We start from the raw sequence: 20390 nt of genomic DNA on the forward strand, positions 1-20390 counted from the left end.
TTCCGAGTGTTGTTCAAAGGTAATACGAACGTTTCCGAAGATTTACGAAGTTTGCCGTAGAGTCGAAGACTTTCGAGGCACATCTGAAGACGCTTTCAGCTTTCGGCTTATTCTGCATTCAAACACTACAAAACTCGTCAGCAAACACTGCAAACATGACTTCATCGATATCTTTACAATTTTTTCTCAGTTAAAGAATTCCTTGTTATTTAACAAGTTTAGATACTTAATTTGCTGTAAAATTGCATAAAACTGCTTAGAAATCTTACCCTCAAAGGGGAAATAGCATATATTTAGAGAAATTATCTTCATTAGAAGCAGCGTTTTGGATTTTTTGGAGCAACTAAGGAGCAACTTTTATTATCAGTAGCAACTTTTTTGGATTTTTGGAGCAACTTTTGAGCAACTTTTTGGGAAATCTCGAGAACCTTGCGGAAAGCCCTAACTAGAGACCCAAATGGTCAAAAATGTTTTTTGAACGCACATTTACATCTCAAAATGAGTCCCCATGTTTATAAGCCCTCACTGAGAATAAACCCAACTGACAGGGATGTTGAGCAAAAATAGGCCCAAGACCGGCACATTTCAGACATTTTCGAAATTTTAAGGTGAAAGAGCTTAACAGGACTGGCTGCGAACCCAAAACAAAACAAAAACAGAAACAGAAACGATGACCTATTAAAAGCTAGCCTTTAAAACAATAAAGTTGGGGGGAACAGAGAGTGAATCAAACAAAAGGTTTCGAAGAGGTGATTGACCTCTTAGAGAAATCAACTGCGACGGTAAAGACCGGTCGTGGTATAAATTGCTTCAAGGGCACTGTAACTTCTTTTCGGCACGGTGTATATCAAAACCCAATAAACATTTGTGTGCAGAATTCTTGTGACACGGGTGGGGAGCAGGAGGCGAGCCCCCCACCCCTCCTACAATATAAGACGGGTACAGAAAGAATGTGGCAGGTGACAGGAAAAAAGAGGGAAATATTTTTGCTAGATAGTGGATCATTTTTTAGTGGAAAAGGTATACGGGTTCAGACCACGTGTCCATCCCCCTAAAAAATTAGTGTTGTCCTTTGCCCGCTGAATGGAAACCTCTTTAAAAGAACTGCCAAGTTTCATGTTTTCTTGTTTTGGGACATCTATGTAATTTCTTTCTCTTCTGCTTAATAAAACCCAGTGATACAGTGTAGAGTTTTTCCTTTAGGCGTTTTTGAAAAGCAAGGCTGGAACGAGAACTAAGTAATCGGCTAACTGAACAAACATACATAGTACAAACTTAATTTTGAAAGGAAACTGTTTCCTACGTACCATAAACATTTCATGGCTCTGAGTACTTCACAAAAATAAAGGTTTGTCGCTTATAGTAGTCATAGCACGAAAGAATCGAGTTTGATTAAAGAAATTGATTGTACTGCATACAACAACAACAGTTTAATAGCATTGCAGTGCTAAAAGTAATTAGTGTAAATATTTTGAATAACATATTAATAAGTCTATTACTTTATTCGATATAATAGCTCTATATTCATGTTCTGTGCGTACGTTTGGACCTATCAGTCTACATTTACCTGTCACCATCCACGCGTAACTTGTGAACAACCCTAAGCTTCCACGAGTTCTAGATACTTTTTCTTCACACGTTAAAACCAAGTATCGTTGTCAGCAAAAATAATCTGGTCTTGCTTCCAACAAGGATGTCTAATTTCTTTGTAATCTCGTATACCAACAATAGAAAGCAAAAAAAGTTCATCTCCAATATGGCAAGAAAAACATTGTAGGAAAAATATAATCAAACACCTCTGGAAATGTTCTTTCTCGTCCACTTGTGGCTTATATCACTTAATTTTAACACAACAAAACCAGAACAGAAGGCTACAAAAGTTAATGTCTTGTCAGCATTCTTAATATGACTTTAAAAGATACAAGTAACTGTAACCAAACAGAAGTAAATATCTGCTTTTCTTTGGGATTTCCACTTTGGGTGCCATGACAACCACAACGTAGTAATCTCATGCATGATGCAATTAAACCATTTAACTAAACATTATTTAATCAGTATCACTCATCACTATGTCTTTTTAAAACCATTCTCTTGCGTTTTTGCACCTAAATTACCTAATAATTCGAAATAGTTTTGTACAATAGTAAATATTCAATAAACATTTATCATGGGAATACCCGTTGATCAGATTTTCCACTATAGTTAAGAGCAAAGTAGCTCAACTAGCCACAATCATGTGATTATCATAGTGTTCAAGAAGTAGGGCTCGACTACCTAACTCCTCCTGACAAATCCAACATTCAAAGTAGCCTGGCTTTGAGTTCTTGTAAGTTGGTTGTACGTGATTGAAACGCATCTCTCTTGTGTGTGAAATTCCATGTATTTTTAAATTTCCTCCTTGGCTAAAACGCTTGCCACACTGTTTGCATTCATAAGGCTTCTCACCAGTATGTATCCTTTCATGGGTCTTCAAATCTCCTGCTTGGCTAAAACACTTGCTACACTGTTTGCATTCAAAAGGCTTCTCACCAGTATGAACCCTCTCATGAGTCCTTAAGCTTCCTGCTTGGCTAAAACACTTGCCACACTGTTTGCACTCATAAGGCTTCTCATCATTGTGGACTCTTTCATGAGTCCGCAAATCTGTTCCACTTCTAAAGCACTTGCCACACTGTTTGCATTCATAAGGCTTCTCACCAGTATGCATCCTTTCATGGGTCTTCAAATCTCCTGCTTGGCTAAAACACTTGCCACACTGTTTGCATTCAAAAGGCTTCTCACCAGTATGAACCCTCTCATGAGTCCTTAAGTTTCCTGCTTGGCTAAAACACTTGCCACACTGTTTGCACTCATAAGGCTTCTCATCACTGTGGACTCTTTCATGAGTCCGCAAATCTGTTCCACTTCTAAAACACTTGCCACATTGTTTGCATTCATAAGGCTTCTCACCAGTATGTATCCTTTCATGGGTCTTCAAATCTCCTGCTTGGCTAAAACACTTGCTACACTGTTTGCATTCAAAAGGCTTCTCACCAGTATGAATCCTCTCATGATTCCTTAAGCTTCCTGCTTGGCTAAAACACTTGCCACACTGTTTGCATTCAAAAGGCTTCTCACCAGTATGAACCCTCTCATGAGTCCTTAAGCTTCCTGCTCGGCTACAACACTTGCCACACTGTTTACATTCATAAGGTTTTTCACCAGTATGAACTCTTTCATGTCTCTTTAAATGTTCTGCTCGATTAAAGGCCTTGCCACACTGTGTGCATCCATAAGGCTTTTCACCTTTGTGGACTCTTTCATGCGTTTGCAAATTTCCTGTTTGGACAAAACACTTGCCACACTGTTTACAAGCAAACGGCCTTCCCCCTATGCAAGTTGTCTTTTGTTTCCTTAGTTTTGACATCTCACTACATTTTCCCCTCATGCTTCCATCCCTGGAAATAGAAGTTAATGAAAAGTGAAAATGGTTCCAACATAATATATAGCAAAACATGTAGACGCAAATCAATCCATCAATCTTCACACTCTGTAAACATAACTTCAAAACGCATTGAAATGCTAGTAAGCTGGTAAGGCTTACTAGCATGGTATTTATCAAAGGTAAATTGCATTGTCAGAAAGTCAACCGAGGTCCAAGGAAATTAGGACACAAACAAAGCTATGCATCTTTAATTTCAAAAATTAGTTTTCCTTTATGGGTCAGCAACATGGAGATAGGTAAACATGCACTGCAGAAGATCGATACTTTTAGAAGTCTGACAGAATCTAACTGAAACTAAGTTGCAAGCCACATAAGCATGAGTGTTTGGTTTTTGAGTTTAGTGGAAGTTTTTGACATAGTGTAAGCTATACCAAAGTTGTGGAAAGTAAACAAGGTATGTGCAATGTGAGTATAACAGCAGCTCCGTAAATAGTACTCAATTGGAAAAGTATTTTAGGGGTAGCCATTTTTAGGGGTAGTCCATGGACTGGTGGTCAGTGTTTTGTCCACCAACAAACATACTTTCAAATTTAAGTCAATCAATCAAAATTGATGATAATGATGGAAATTGACAAAAAATAATCATGTAAAAAGTCAAAATGGTCCATCATTATTGGTCTTTGATTCCCAAATATCAGTTGATTAATAAGCATTGAGTATTCTCGATTGACGTATTTGAGTGCATTGACTATTATACATGTACAGTCGAACCTCTCCATACAGTCACCTCTCTAATACGGCCACCTCTTTATTACAGACAATCTTCGAGAGGGTTGTCCAATATACACGACCTGATACGGTTCGTAAAAATCATCACTCCAATCGTACGAATCGTACGGTTCGTACGAGTCGTGAAACAATGCGTTTACGAGTCGTACAGTTGGTGAAGTGCATATGATTAGTGAGACTTAGTATGATTAGTGATACATACAGTGCTACGAATCGTACGAATCGTACGGTTCGTACGAGTCGTGAAACAATGAGTTTACGAGTCGTATAGTTGGTGAAGTGCATATGATTAGTGGGACTTAGTAGTTAGGTCACGTGGCATGTGGTGGCGAAGGTAGACGGCTTTTTCCGAGCTCCGTCCCTCCCTCTCTTCTTTCCGCTTATGAATGCTTTTTTTAGCGAAGCTTGGCTAGCAAACTCGGTCTTATGAGTGTTACTACAAGATTGATGACAAAAAAGCAAGAAATGGCTGCTACCGGTAATTTAGACTCGAAAAAGCTTGACACCTGCTGACCAAGATGGACGCCCTCGGGAACGACATGCTTACAAAGTTAAATAAGCTGGAGAAAATTCAGGGCTCTCTCGTTAAAGATGTGGACGGTCTTAAAGAAGGACTACAACAGTCACAACAAAAAATTGAGGAGAAAGCAGACCGTACAGAAGTTGACAAGTTGAGACAGAAGATTGAAGACCTTGAAAATCGGTCAAAGCGTAACAACATTGTTATTTGGGGCGTGGAAGAAGGCAGCGAAAAAGACCAAAGCTCAATGGAAGAGTTTATCGACGCCGCTATTTTTCAAGGTCTGATGAATTTAGAAAAAAACATTGAAGTAATGAGAGCTCATAGGACGAATATTCATCAGGATGACAGCAGCCCGCCAAAGCCGAGGCCAATTCATATCTACCTTCTCAGGTATACCGACAAAGTATATATTCTTAAGTCGGCTGCGAGTAAACTAAAGGATAATAAATACAAGAATTATCAGCTCTTCATCTCAGACGACGTGTCGAAGACCGTGCGAAAGGAGCGGGCTGAGCTAAGAAAAGATTACCTTCCAACGGTAAAAGCCAAGTCCAATGTCCAATTCGCTTTCATCCCATGGAGCGTTCCAGCTCAAATTCTATATAAAGAAGATGGCGCGGAGAGATTGAAGTCTTTCAAGTTACCTAAGAATAATTCTAGCTATTGACTCTAACGTACATTGACATTTCGCAATTGACGCTTTTTTGCTTATTGTAAGGCTTGCTATAGCTTAAGCTTTAATTATATAATGATTTAAAGGGAGAAAGGATGTTCTCGGCGAAAGTGTACAGACAACCTGGCAGAAGTCGCGGTAAGTACGCTTTCGTGTGTGTGTTTGTTTTGTGTTTGTTTTTTGTTCGCAAGATTCCACTTTTCCTGTAGTTTTCAAATTCTGTTTGAGAAGTTCAAGTATGTAAATTTTTTCTATCAACCTTTAATAACACTAAATCTCATGGGTAACGTGCCTGAAAGATGACAAATTCCAAGCCTAAGCCGTGCAGCCTGAAATTGCTTTCACTTAACGTGAGAGGCCTCAGCAACTTTTGAAAACGCAGAGCGATTTTTACTTGGTGTCGAAAGCAAAAAGCTGACATATTTTTTCTTCAAGAGACGCATTCCAAAGAAATAACCGAGAACCAGTGGAAGAAAGAATGGGGTTCCTATATTAATTTTTCCCATGGAAGTGTTAATGCCAGAGGCGTTGCTGTGCTATTTAGAAATGGATTAGACATTACTATTCAACATGAGCTTCGGGACGCATATGGGAGAATGCTATTGTTAAGAGCGCTAATTAATGACAAAAGCTATACTCTGGTTAATGTGTATGGCCCAAACAAGGATACCGAAGCAATTAAATTCTTTCAAAATTTGTCAGCAACTTTACGGGAGTTGAAGCTTGAAAGTGATGAAAATGTGATTATAGGAGGGGACTTTAACTGCCCGCTAGACCCAACAAAAGACAAAAAGGGAGGCATCTTAATCCCACGTCAACATCTGATCAACTCCATTGAGAATATCCAAACTGAATTCTGTCTGCATGATATTTGGCGCATTAAAAACCCTACCACCCTTAGTTTCACATGGAGCAAAAGTTCTCCCTTTATATTTTGTAGACTCGATTACTGGCTGATCTCAGACAGCTTACATGATTTGGTTACGCAAGTGGATATTGTAGCTTCGATAAAAACTGATCATTCCGCGATAGTATTAGAACTTAAGGACATAGAAGAGAATTGCAAAGGACCAGGCTTTTGGAAATTAAATACCTCTTTACTAAATAGACAAGAATATGTAGAGATGATAACTAATGGATTGCCTGTATGGATAGATGAAGCGACCGATTTGTCAAATAACAGAGTAAAATGGGATTGGATAAAATTCAAAATTAAGATGAGTTCAATTACTTTCTCAAAGAAAATATCCCGTGAACGTCAAAAGCTGGAGGAGGAACTGAATTTAAAATATCAACACGCACTGAAGAAATTCCAGCAAAATCCTTCTGATGCAACAAAACTGGAAATTGAAAAACTCAAACGAGAAATTGAAACTCTGTATGACGAAAAAGTTGAAGGGATCATTGTTCGCTCTAGGGCTCGCTGGCATGAGCATGGTGAAAAGAACAGTAAATATTTTCTAAATTTAGAAAAGCGCAATAACATCAAAAAACATATAAGAAAGCTTTACATCAGCGGCACGATTTCAACAAATCCTTTCCATATAATGAACGCCCAAAATTCCTTTTATAGCAAACTTTATGAAAGACGACAAACACACCAGGACAATGATACAGCGAGGCGCTTTTTTCAAAATCCTAACATTTCAAAACTTTCCGAAGAATTGAGGACAAGCTGTGAAGGAAAAATCACCGTTGATGAATGTGAAAAAATTCTGGGCTCGTTTCAAATAGGTAAAACCCCCGGCAACGATGGTATTCCAATAGAGTTTTACAAAACATTCTGGCCACTCATCGGAGGTTTTATGGTCGATTCGTTCAATGAAGCTTATGATAACAGGGAGATGTCTTCATCACAGAAGCAAGCTATTATCACTCTTATCGAGAAAAAAGGGAAAGATAGGAACTATTTAGAAAATTGGAGACCAATATCTTTAACTAATGTAGACGCAAAGATCGCGTCGAAAGTCATTGCAGCCAGAATTATCCCAGTTCTGCCCACAATAATAAACTCGACTCAAACAGGATATGTCAAAGGTAGATTTATAGGGGAGGCAGCGAGATCAATTATAGATATTATGGATTATACAAAAAAACAAAATATACCTGGCATATTACTGTTTATTGATTTCGAAAAAGCTTTTGATAGTCTCGATCGTGACTTCATGTTTAAATGCTTGAATGTATTCGGTTTTGGTCCTAGTCTTATTAGATGGATTGAAACTTTTTATACCAATATTTCCAGTTGTGTGGTAAACAATGGCCTATGCTCACCATATTTTGATGTACAAAGAGGAGTAAGGCAAGGTGACCCGCTATCCCCCTACTTACTTACTATTGCAGCGGAGATTTTAGCAATCGAACCCAAACCAATATGGACATTCAAGGTATCAAAATTGGAAATGAAGAGTTCAAGCTGGTTCAATACGCTGACGATTTGACTGTTTTCGTCCCCAATATCGAGAGCGCCCAGCTTATTTTTCGTCTGCTTGACCGGTTTCAATCCTGTTCTGGTTTGAAAGTTAATCACACTAAAACCGAAGCCATGTGGATTGGCTCTTTAAGAGAAAGCTCAGCAGCGCCCCTGGGTATAACTTGGCGCAAAAGCGTTAAGGCCTTAGGGATTTGTTTTAGCTATGATGCAAATATTCATTCACAAGTAAACTTTTATGACAAATTAAAAGACATCCGGACACGGACACGGTTGTGGAGTTGCCGAGGCTTGTCACTCTATGGAAAAATTACTATTATTAAATCGTTTCTGCTTCCAAAAATGCTGTACACATTCTCAGTTTTGCCTACTCCAGAGGCATTTATTAAGCAACTTAATACTATTATTTATAACTTTTTATGGAACGGGCCTGATAAAATGGCTCGACTAGCAGTAATAAACAATATAGAGTATGGGGGTCTTAAATTAGCAGATTTGGAAACTTCAATTAAATCTTTAAGATTAGCCTGGCTTGGAAGGCTTTTCACAGAAGGCTCAACTCCGTGGAAGGCATTTGTAAATTTTCTCCTCGAAGACTTCGGGGGAAAATTTTTATTCAGGTGTAATTACAATGTAAAGGAATATAACATTAACTCTACATTTTACAAAGAACTTCTTCTGTGGTGGGCTGATTTCAGGGCAGATTTTTCAATAACACCTCCAATTTCTGAGTCAATTATTTGGAACAATAAGAACATTAAGATAGACCATAAAACAATATACTATCCACATTACGTAAAAGCTGGAATTTTAATTTGCCAGCACATGCTATTAAATATGAATAATTTAGAATCTTATAATAGTGCAAAACGAAATGGTTTGAAACACACCAATTTTTTAGTTTGGACTGGAATTCGTCAGGCTATTCCTCTCGATCTCAAATTTCGAGAGATAAATGTAAATGAATTGATGACATTAGAATTTCAGTGTGAAGGAAAATTATTTGATCCTCTAACAAGCAGAAGTAAACAATTTTATGATCTGCTCATTTTAAAGAAAGTCAAGGTCTCAAGAGGCTTCTCTAAGTGGAAAGAGAAATTCGGCCTGGACGATGAAACTGTTTTCTAAAGCATTTTTAAATGTGAGAACCATCTCGTCCGAAACCTTTGTAAGGAGCTTCCAATTTAAGATTTTAAATGATATCACTTTTACTAACCATCGCTTAGCTAAAATAGGATACGTCCCAAACGACCTTTGTACATTTTGTGGAATTGAATCGGAAACTATATGTCACCTATTTTTTGCATGCCATTTTTCAAGAATACTCTGGAATGAGCTAAAATTCTTCTGGCTTTCGATTTCCGGCAAACGGGTGGACCTCACATTACAAGATGTGTTACTAGGTAAATTGGATATGGGAACAGATCTGCTTAACTATTTTATTACTCTTATTAAAATACATATTTGGACAAGTAGGAAACATGATGTAAAACCCAATTTTGATGTGTTCAAACAAATCGTCAGGAAAAATTCAAAACTGAAAAATATTTAGCGTTGAAAAATAACACAGAATGTAAATTTCAGGCTAGATGGCTACCTTATTTAAACAGTAGAGTAAGAACTTAGATTAACTCAATTCTTAGAGCTGTAATTTAATTTAAATATGATAACAGGGCACACAAATGTTAATTCCAGTGGTGATAAGTGTTATTAATTATCTTGTTGTAACATAATTGAGCTTCATAAGATCTTAATAAAAAGTGGAAAAAAAAAAAAAAAAAAAAAAAGTGGGACTTAGTATGATTAGTGAAACATAGTGGGTCCTTACAGTGCTACGAAGTACGGTTCGTACGAGTCGTGAAACAATGCATTTACGAGTCGTACAGTTGGTGAAGTGCATATGATTAGTGGGACTTAGTATGATTATATTAGTGAAACATAATGGGTCCTTACAGTGCTACGAATCGTACGAATCGTACGGTTCGTACGAGTCGTGAAACAATGAGTTTACGAGTCGTACAGTTGGTGAAGTGCATATGATTAGTGGGACTTAGTATGATTAGTGAAACATAGTGGGTCCTTACAGTGCTACGAATCGTACGAATCGTACGGTTCGTACGAGTCGTGAAACAATGAGTTTACGAGTCGTACAGTTGGTGAAGTGCATATGATTAGTGGGACTTAGTATGATTAGTGAAACATAGTGGGTCCTTACAGTGCTACGAATCGTACGAATCGTACGGTTCGTACGAGTCGTGAAACAATGCGTTTACGAGTCGTACAGTTGGTGAAGTGCATATGATTAGTGGGACTTAGTATGATTAGTGAAACATAGTGGGTCCTTACAGTGCTACGAATCGTACGAATCGTACGGTTCGTACGAGTCGTACAGTTGGTGAAGTGCATATGATTATTGATATTTGGTGGGTTCGAACACTGTGCTACGAATCGTACGGTTCGTACGAGTCGTGAAACAGAAATTTACGAGTTGTTCAGTTGGTGGTGAAGTGCTTATGTTTTGAGAGACTTAGTTGATCTTAGTTGGTCGTAACTGTGCTATTAATCGCACGAGTCGTGAAACAATAGGTTACGAGTCTTACATTTGGTGAAGGAAGTTTGGAGGCGATCAAGTCGTACTGGTTCAACAGCAGTGGTTTAACGAGTTGTTCAGTTTGTGAAGTGCATTTCATTAGTTGCATTTGGCCGAAACACTATCACAAGGCTGTTTTCATCATGACTAGAGGAAACTTGTTAATAATTAATGGCAGACATTATAAATGTGTTCACTGTCTCTGGTTCAAGGTGTTGGAGAAAGCTTAAAGTTTGCAGACCATGGTTATTCTCCTCGTATTCAAATCGTAGAGTGAGGCAGGCGACTCAAAATCACAAGAGAATGGAAACTGTGTTCATGATATATTTCTTTAATTTGGGCAGGTATGAAAGGCTGTTGTCATTTTAGTTCTTGCATGTTAAAATTAGCATGGTATTAGGGGGTATTAAATAGTGAAATCTAGAACACACCTCAAGCATTTTTATATCTGTTCATGGCCATGTTTACTTGTAGTTGAAATGTGGCCACTTTTGAATAAGGGCCACTGTCAATGAGCGCTGCTATATTTAATTTATATGAGAAATACATTTAGTTTCAATCTCTGAACATAGGGTAACTTATTAGTTACTACTTTGGTCCATTCTGTCGTCTGTGTTATGGCTGCATCGACATTGTCTTGGTTTGATTTAATCAAATTTGTAATAATAATAATAATAAAAAGGTATTTAAAAACGCATTTTACAGCCTGACGGAGTCTCAATGCTTTTTACAATTAATCAAATATAATCAAATATAAACGCTGTTAAAAAGAAAAGTTTTAAGTCTCGATTTAAAAGAGTCAACTGTGGAGCACTGTTGTAAGGAGTTGCTCTTGTGAATCCATTGCCATAATAAATAATTTATGATTGATCCAATTTTCTATGACAATTTAAAGGTATTGGAAGATTGATCTGAAGATTAACTCTAGTGTTTGTAACTCCATGTCACGAAAGGTTTGACTTCATGTGAATATGTGGTGTTTGTTATGAAACAAGGATCTTCAGGCAGTTTGTAACCGTGCGGTTAATGTTTGATCACCTCTTTCAGTTCATTGGCTAGAAAGGCAGGGCGCCTCACAGCAAAAAATCTTTAGAAAGGTATCACAAGTCTTGTTTGCGTGAGTCACAAAGTGCGCGTGACATGAATTTCTTTCACTGCGTGATCTCTTGCTTTAAACCTCATGCCTGGCCGGATGAATTCCTGTTTACGCATGCAAATATTTTTTTTATTACAATGTTCCATAAATAAACCCTTACCAGTTCATGAAAGCCTGGCCTGACTAATCGATGAAAATCGATGATCGGAAATCAATCAATCAATCAATCAATCGATATCAATCGATAATGGTTAGTTAATTGATATCGATTGGCATCGGCCAATCGATGACCAATCGATAGTCACAAATAAAATTTTCCTTAATTACATCGATTGTCATCGATTGTCATCAATTGTTATTGATGTCTTGCAGACATAGGCATCCACCGGACAATTTTCCAGGATATCCAGAAATACATTTTCGCAATCTTAAAACGACTGATCGTCAGCTGAGCGCACGCGATGTCTGAAGAGCAAGATAAAGCGAAAGGCGTTCCACTAGTAATTAAGTGCGTAGTCAAAGGCTACCATGCCTGCAACTTCACCGTTGAAGTTGGTGAGGAGTTGCACATAACAGAACATTTGATTTTGTATTTCTCAAGTGACCTATATGTTATTGTAAACCTTGCCCCTTTTCTGAATAACGTTGTTTTTGCTGCATAACAGACATAACGGTACATTCGAAAATGAATAAATGATGTATTGAACGCTTTTAGGAGCCACTAAGTTGATGTAATAACGCCCTTGTTGAATCAAACCAATTAAAAAACGATCGATGATATATAAAAACTTTTTTCAATTTGTACCAAAGAACCATGATCATTTTACGTTATTCGTGCACTGCAAATCTGTAATAAAAAATTATTATCTCTATCATAACTCCCTTTTTACTGTAGTGTGTTTGGGTTCGCACGTTTTTAGAACGAATCGTGATAAACATTGTCTTAAGCGTGTATTGTGCACACTTTTAAAACGAAAAATATAAACATTCAGTTGTTTCGGCCAGGGAAATACTGCGGACATACATGTACATTGTGTTTACCGAGCTTCGCTAGCACACTTAGAACGAAGAATATGCATTTTCTAAAGCGTGTTCGGGTTCACACGTCTTTAGAGCGAAAAGTATGCGTATTTGTTTACCGTGGGCGTGTGTTTGGGCCATCACACGTTTTTAGAACAAAGAATATACATTGTGTTTACCGTGTTGTGTTTAGCGAGTTTCGCTAGCACACTTTTTATAAAACGAAGAATACACTGCGTTTAGCGTGTTTGGGCCATTTTCTAAAGCGTGTTTGGGTTTGCACGTTTTTAGAACGAGAAATATACATTGTGTTTACCGTGTCGTGTTTAGCGAGTTTCGCTAGCACACTTTTTATAGAACGACGAATACACTGCGTTTAGCGTGTTTGGGACATTTTGTAAAGCGTGTTTGAGTTTGCACGTTTTTAGAACGAGAAACACTGCGTTTAGCGTGTTTGGGTCATTTTCTAAAGCGTGTTTGGGTTTGCACGTTTTTAGAACGAGAAATATACATTGTGTTTACCGGGTTGTGCTTAGCGAGTTTCGCTAGCACACCTTTTATAGAACGAAGAATACACATTGCGTTTAGCGTGTTTGGGCCATTTTCTAAAGCGTGTTTGGGTTTCCACGTTTTTAGAACGAGAAATATACATTGTGTTTACCGTGTTGGGGACGTGACGCTTACAGAACGAGAAATATACATTATGCTTGGTGTGTTTTGATTACAGTATCACGCTTTATCACTAATGCTATGCAGTTAGCAAACTGCACGAGTCGTAAACTATTGTTTCACAACTCGTACGAACCGTACAACTCGTACGATTCGTAGCACTGTTCGGACCCATTATGTCTCGCTAATTATATGCACTTCACCAACTGTACGACTCGTAAACTATTGTTTCACGACTCGTACGAACCGTACGACTCGTACGATTCGTAGCACTGTTCGGACCCATTATGTCTCGCTAATCATATGCACTTCACCAACTGTACGACTCGTAAACTATAGTTTCACGACTCGTACGAACCGTACGACTCGTACGATTCGTAGCACTGTTCGGACCCATTATGTCTCGCTAATCATATGCACTTCACCAACTGTACGACTCGTAAACTATAGTTTCACGACTCGTACGATTCGTAGCACTGTTCGGACCCATTATGTCTCGCTAATCATATGCACTTCACCAACTGTACGACTCGTAAACTATAGTTTCACGACTCGTACGAACCGTACCAACCGTACGATTCGTCCAATGGTTTTTAGCGGAGCTCCTTAGCGGCCCGTAAGGGCCGCAGAGCGGAGCACCATACCCATAAAAAAAACACATGAAAAAAAAAAAAAACACATGAAATAAAATAGGAAACCTATGCATCCGAGTTTTCATGGTCATCATGGCTAGCGGCATGCCTCGCGGGCGCGTACGGCGTACGGCGTACGTACGGTGTTGCGCACATCCGGGATCTTGAAAGGTCTCGGCTTAGATAGAGAGGCGAAGGGAAATAGCAAGGAACATATCGGAAGAGCAGCGTATAAAGTTGAGCGAGAAAGACAACGGGAAAGACGAAGGAACAGTACCGAAGAGCAACGTGAAGCAGAAAAAGAAAGACAACGGGAAATACGAAGGAACAGTACCGAAGAGCAACGTGAAGCACAAAAAGAAAGACGACGGGAAATACGAAGGAACAGTACCGAAGAGCAACGTGAAGCAGAAAAAGAAAGACAACGGGAAATACAAAGGAACAAAACAGAAGACCAGCGTAAATCTGAGAGGGAACGGCAACGGATAATACGAAGAAATAGTACAGAAGAGCAGCCAAGTTTACGCGGGGAGCAGCAAGAGGCGAGAAGATTTTCAGGTAAATTCTATATAATAAAAATTTTGAATTTATTAGCCCGGCGCGTTGTGAACTTATCAAAACTTAGGGAGTAGTAGAGAGTGAGTTTTGTGACATCATTTCACAATACTACTGCGGACAAAAGATACAAAATGGCTGCTGATGCTAGATAATGTAAATCTTCCGCTTTTTGGAAGGACAAGAGCCCATCTTTATTGTAGCAACGGACTAACAAAATCCCAGAGAAAGCTGTGTGCCTAAAAACAGAATCTGCTGCGCTAATAGAAAAGAAATTCTGCATAATTTGCCCATTATATAAGGATTTTCGGACCTTTTGATATGGTGAATGCTTAACGTTTCTCGGAATTTGTCAAGCACTTTCACGGAATTGACGGTACAGTAACCTCTCGTTTATTTTGTAGATTAACTCTTTTCTATTTATTTATGCGTGTTACGTTGTGAATTTATCGAAACCGAAGGCCATGAGCAATCGATGAAATCCATGATCAATATTGCAATCGAAATGAATAAATCAATCAGTCGGTTGATATTGATAAGCTTAATCAAAACAGAATTGAAAGGAATTAAATTTTGTAATTTTTCACATCATCGATTTTCATTGTCATTATCCACAACAGATTCATAATAATCATTGATCGATTTAATAGATGTTGTAGCATATTTTTATGCTTTTATATTTACACCAATGTCCAGCATTTCTGTTTTCACTACTAGACATTTGTGTCTTTGTGTGTTGTCTGCCTGAGAATCATGATAGCAAAGAAATTTCACATGAAGCCTTCCCTTAGCTTTGAAATTCTAATCTTCAAGAAGTATAGACTGACTTAAGCATTACATCTGATTAGGTCAATTACAGTTCCGCTATTGGTAATTAATGAATTTATTGCTTTTTTTCCTCGCAGAATGTCGTTCCCAAGGTGAAAGTTATGGTGTGGATCATGTTGCTGGAAATGTAAACGCTGTCGCAGTGACTGCAACAGTGGTAACTGATACAGGTACTGTACATGCCATGTATATGTTGTGGTTCAAATTTATCTTTGGTTGAATTTTTTAAACCAGTTTGATTTTCATATTTCATTGTCTCATATTCATTAACATAATCTGAAACAATGGGAAATAAAAATCAAACTGGTTTGAAAAATTTTAAACCAAAGATAAATTTGAACCACAACATATACATAAGTTTAAACCATGAATTTTTGTTGATGCCATATCTTAGATACCGGCGTCTACTACATGTATGCGATCATGTTGTAATGTAACAGTAGAAGCTTCGGGAGCCAATAAGATCATGAATAATGCATTTGATTTATCATTGTGATCAATCAATTCAATTGCAATGGACCTTAAATTGGTTTCTAGGCAGTCCTCTTTTCTTCGAGTTCAGATTGATTTCAACGACCGTCAATGGCCATGTTGTTTTTCCTTCTCAACACAAAAATATTTACCTCTCCGGTGGTTAAAATGTAAAGAAGAAACACCAGTCAATATCCAGATGGCTCCGAAGTGGAACATCGTGAATTACAGAGTGCTAAAACCTTGCTGGTGAAGGATTTGTGACCGTAGCAAGGCCATTTTTGTCTTGCGCTTTGGCGCATACGAATGTACTTTGTATGCAATTAACACATTGTTTACGGACTTATCCAGCTTTTTAAGACTTGAGTATTGCAACCAATTTGGATTAATATTTTTGGAAGGATCGGTGAGCTATCAAATGAAAAATTTGATCGCAAAAACCATCTGCTAAAATCAATTGAAAGTTTTCCTTTAGCATGAATACCGTAAATATTTAGATTTTGAAATTTAGATGCTTGTAAATGCTTTTTTCAATGTTTTGCCGGACAGTATTTGGGCCTAAATTTATGTTTATTACGACCGTTCTTTATTACGTTCGTTCAGCTACTGGCCCTTATTGACAGCACTGATTATACAGTCATTGATTTATTTTATACATTTAAGTGAACAATACATTCAAGGCCAATTTAACCTGTGTGCCCCTCTCTTTCACTAAGTATTAACACTGAGAGAGAAATATTTCTGATCAGTTATTGTCATCATCCAGATAATAATGATAATTGACATATTTTTGCACGTATTTGCTAGAAATGTGCTATTATGGTGCAGATGAGTTGCAGAGGCCTGAGGATTTGGAAAGGATTGCATCAGATAAAGGTTTCTTAATTTCGGAAAATCAAGGTTTGGGGAATTGTATGTTCTATGCACTGGTGGAGCAACTTCAAATTGTGAAAGGAATAGAAATTTCACATGAAGAACTGAGAGTGAATTTGGTGCAATTCCTATGGCCTTTGTGTGGTTATGAAAAGCGTCTGGTAGTTTAAAGCGTTAGAGAAATCGTTTGAACTGTTTTCACAGGCCGTTTTAGTCGTTTGGCAAGCCATGCCACTTCTTCACAGGACTTTAATAATGATCTACAAGGCACGTACCGACGGAACAGTTCGCGAAAGAACAATTTTTTTCTGATAATATGCAACCGGAACAAGAAAGCAAGAAGCAATTGACCCTTGAGACTTGGTAACCCCACCCTGCCACTTTAAGAACGAATATAGAAGTCATATCTTTATTTATCTCTTCCATCAACAAGTTTCCTCTTAAGATTTAACCATCCCATAACCCCATAGACAGGATCCCCCCCCCCCGCCTAAGGATAAATTAGGGAGGGTGAGGGTTCTAACACCCCCTAACCCCTCCCTCTCCACAATGATTATCATTCTCACTTCTTTCATAGATCACGATCTCAAATGTTTTCGCTGTGGGGGGAGGGGGGAGGGCACAAGAAGTATCTTTGCCCAACCCCCCGGCCAAGGCCAAAAAGGCCAAAGAAAAAAAAGGTATTGTTTAATTTATATCCAGCAGTTGTTAGAAAACTTATAAGTAGGAAGGATTAATTGATATCAATGTCAATAAAGGCCAGTAAGATGTTGATACCAAATACCTAAAGCTGATAACAAAGGCCCCATGCGAGGCCCCTTTTCCTAGGTGGGTCTGGGGCATTCTTTCCCAGAGAATGCAGAGAACTTGAAATTTAGAAGATCGAAAATGCAATTTCATTTCCAGCATTCTGGGCATAAAAAAAATGATGTTGATCATGTGTCATGTTGTATATAAATCGCTCACTATCTTTTGTCGTCAAACTATTTTTTTTTCTTCTTCTCATGTCTACAAACAATTTATTTGAGCATTTTTGCATTTGCAAATAACCTTTCTCAGGAATTTTGATCCTCTCCTCCAAAACAAAAATAATGGCCCTTCCCTAATTAAGAGATTTTGACAAAGACAAAACCCCCACTCATGACCACACGTAGCATGAGGTCGCATGCGGATTATTAAATTCATGCAAGAACTGCAGATCTTTTATGATGTTTTAAATGTCACACAAGCACTGAGGATAAAACACTTAAATAATAAAAAACACCAACATTATGCTTACATAAGAATACCAAAAACTCATGAAACTGAACAAAATACTTAGTACCCATATTTTGGCCAAAAAATACTGCATACCTTGGTTAAAAACACCTAAGATACCATATACTCATGTGTTATTTAAATTTGATTTAAATGTAATTAAAATCATAGATCCAATTCTTTGTCTGCTCATTGCCTTTTGTTTCAAATTATTCACTTTTTTTATTTTAAGTACACTACTTTACTTTACTTTTTTTCTTTTTCTGCAGAAGAAAACCCACCACAAACCGGGAACGGAGGAGGGAAAAACGTTTTCGTTATTCATAACCATTGAGCTGTAGAGGAAAATGATATTTTTGTTGAATACGTGAAGAAATTAAAGTCTCAACAGTTTGTTGAAAATTCTTGCTTTGAGTCTTGTTTATATAATAATTCGTGGTTGGTTATTGATGTTCATCAACGATATACTGTCATTAAAATTAGCAGCCAACTAGAAATTAATACCCCCCCCCCCACCCCACCGAGGATTTTTTTAGTTTGACACCCCAAGTATAAAGGCGGCCTTTAAAATTTAAAGAGGTTTGAAAAGAAAAACAAGAAGCAATGAAACAAAATGTGGCTGAAAATTACGTGTAGAAAGTAATCGACCGCCAAAAAAGTGGACATTGAGAGCCATAATCGATCTATGACTTTCGTGTCTATCTGTTAAGCCAGCATCGTACATGAAGGAGCATTCGAAAGCTAAATCGGGTTGATAGAATAAACAAACCATTTTATTGCTACGGGGTAAAAAGAAAAAAAAAAAACTTGACCCTCTGGGATTTGAACTCACGACCTCCGGATCCGCAGACTAGCACCTTACCGATTGAGCTAATCCGACAGACTCTGTAATGCACGTTGAATATATCCTATATCAATGTAATAGATATTGTGGAGTCTACTAAACTGCTGCGAAACTATAACAGGATCGCGAAACTATTTTCTATTGCTAGAAGGCAGATAATTTACTGTACTCTAAAGTAATTTTCGTGCCATGAGTAATGAATTTGCCCCACTTTAAGATTATTATTTTTGTCGTACTGCTGACATTCAGTATAACCGTGAGCTATTTAAATTTGTGTCGCACCTATAAACCGCCATAAACATTAGTACTTTGGCCGCTTATTCACTAGAATGAAAACATTGTAAGCTCCAGTGAAAATTAAATAAATGGGGAGCTCCGCTTTTAGGCTCGCCTAAATCTATATATTACGATCCGTATCAGGTCGTGTATACTGGACATGGATGTGTCCCAACAAAATATGGACAACAGACACTTAATCTCGGCCCCAGGGAATAAATTCATTTAACCTAGCTCTTTATTATGGACACTCTGGTGATCAGACGATGATATTTTGCCTTCGTAATGCAATTTCCTGTTTGTGGTTACAAAAACAACAACGTAACGCATTCATCTTAGATATTTCGGATTTGTGCTTAGTGTTAATTTTTTACCTGCAGCATTGCGTTGCAGAACATTTCGAGTTACTAAAGACACTAAGCTGTCAATGAAGTCAGAAGGGACATCATAGTGGTGACCTCTGTAATACTGACTCCTCTCTTATACAGACTTTTAGCTCTGTCCCTTCGGTGTCCGTATTAGAGAGGTTTAACTGTATTTAATGTCAGAAAACATTCTGACCAGGACAGGGGGTGGAAGAGGAATTGTTGGAACTGACTTATTCATTATTTCTTCACATTTTTTATGACTGATTCATTATCCATTTTTTAGATTTTTCTTGTTATTCAATAATTCCCTATTGCCTACATTAAGTGACCGTTTATTTTTTATGGGGTGGGGGCGGGATCTGATATTTTCAAATATTTTTACCTTGTTCCCCCCTCATAATCTTAAATGTTTTTAATGAATCCCCCCCCCCAAAAAAAAAAAATGACATTTAAAAGTTAGAATAATTTATCAGACGAAATTGCAGTTTAAAGTGATAACAAAAATACTGCTATTGTATGTGATTGTTTATACTGTGTCATCACTTTGGGTCAGCTTTGTTTGCAACCAAATAGTAAGTTGGATTGACTTGATGCTGCTTGGTACAAAACAAAGTAGGGGAGTCTGGGGGCATGCTCCCCGGGGAAAATTTTGATTTTTATAACCCCAGAAACGCTATTTTAGACATTTTGGTAGAAGTTTTGCACCATTTTATATGCCATCATATTATTATTTTGCGTGTCTCCCCCCCCCCCTCACACAACCCCCTTTAAGCCATATTTTTTGGTCTGGCCCCCTCCCCCCACCGCATTAAAAATGAACGATCCCTAAAGCATTGGTGCATGCATCATAAAATAATGCAAACATATCAGATTCACTCAGATTCGACCCAGGCCGCAGTTGTTCAAAAGATGGATAACGCTATCCACCGCATAAATCGCTATCTGATGGATAGCGCAGTTTGATTTGTTGACGCTTATCCATTGGATAGCGATTTATCCAGTGGATAGTGTTATCCACTCTTTGAACAACTAAGCCCAGATCTACACCTTTCTTCACGCAAATGAAACATT

The 20390-nt window shown here is 37.9% G+C and overlaps 2 protein-coding genes across 2 annotated transcripts in view; one reads left to right on the forward strand and one right to left on the reverse strand.

The window, feature by feature from the left end:
- Nucleotides 1-20390, reverse strand: part of LOC144643143 (uncharacterized) — a 35349-nt gene that overhangs the window by 12189 nt on the left and 2770 nt on the right. Inside the window, exon 2 of the mRNA XM_078502305.1 lies at nucleotides 2380-3437. Coding sequence (XP_078358431.1) covers nucleotides 2380-3427 — 1048 coding nt within the window. The 5' untranslated portion in view covers nucleotides 3428-3437. The remainder of the gene's footprint in view (nucleotides 1-2379; nucleotides 3438-20390) is intronic.
- LOC144643133 (uncharacterized) lies at nucleotides 4752-5547 on the forward strand. Its single transcript, XM_078502297.1, has 2 exons — nucleotides 4752-5410; nucleotides 5496-5547. The coding sequence occupies exon 1, from the start codon at nucleotides 4753-4755 to the stop codon at nucleotides 5401-5403; it is 651 nt and encodes a 216-aa protein (XP_078358423.1). The 5' UTR covers nucleotide 4752; the 3' UTR covers nucleotides 5404-5410; nucleotides 5496-5547.

This window comes from Oculina patagonica, chromosome 2, assembly GCF_052425735.1.
Source record: "Oculina patagonica isolate OP01 chromosome 2, crgOcupat, whole genome shotgun sequence".
Classification (NCBI taxonomy): Eukaryota; Metazoa; Cnidaria; class Anthozoa; order Scleractinia; family Oculinidae; genus Oculina; species Oculina patagonica.

Excerpts from the sequence above, each read along its gene's own strand:
- LOC144643133 (XM_078502297.1), top strand. The coding sequence starts at position 4,753 with ATGCTTACAAAGTTAAATAAGCTGGAGAAAATTCAGGGCTCTCTCGTT.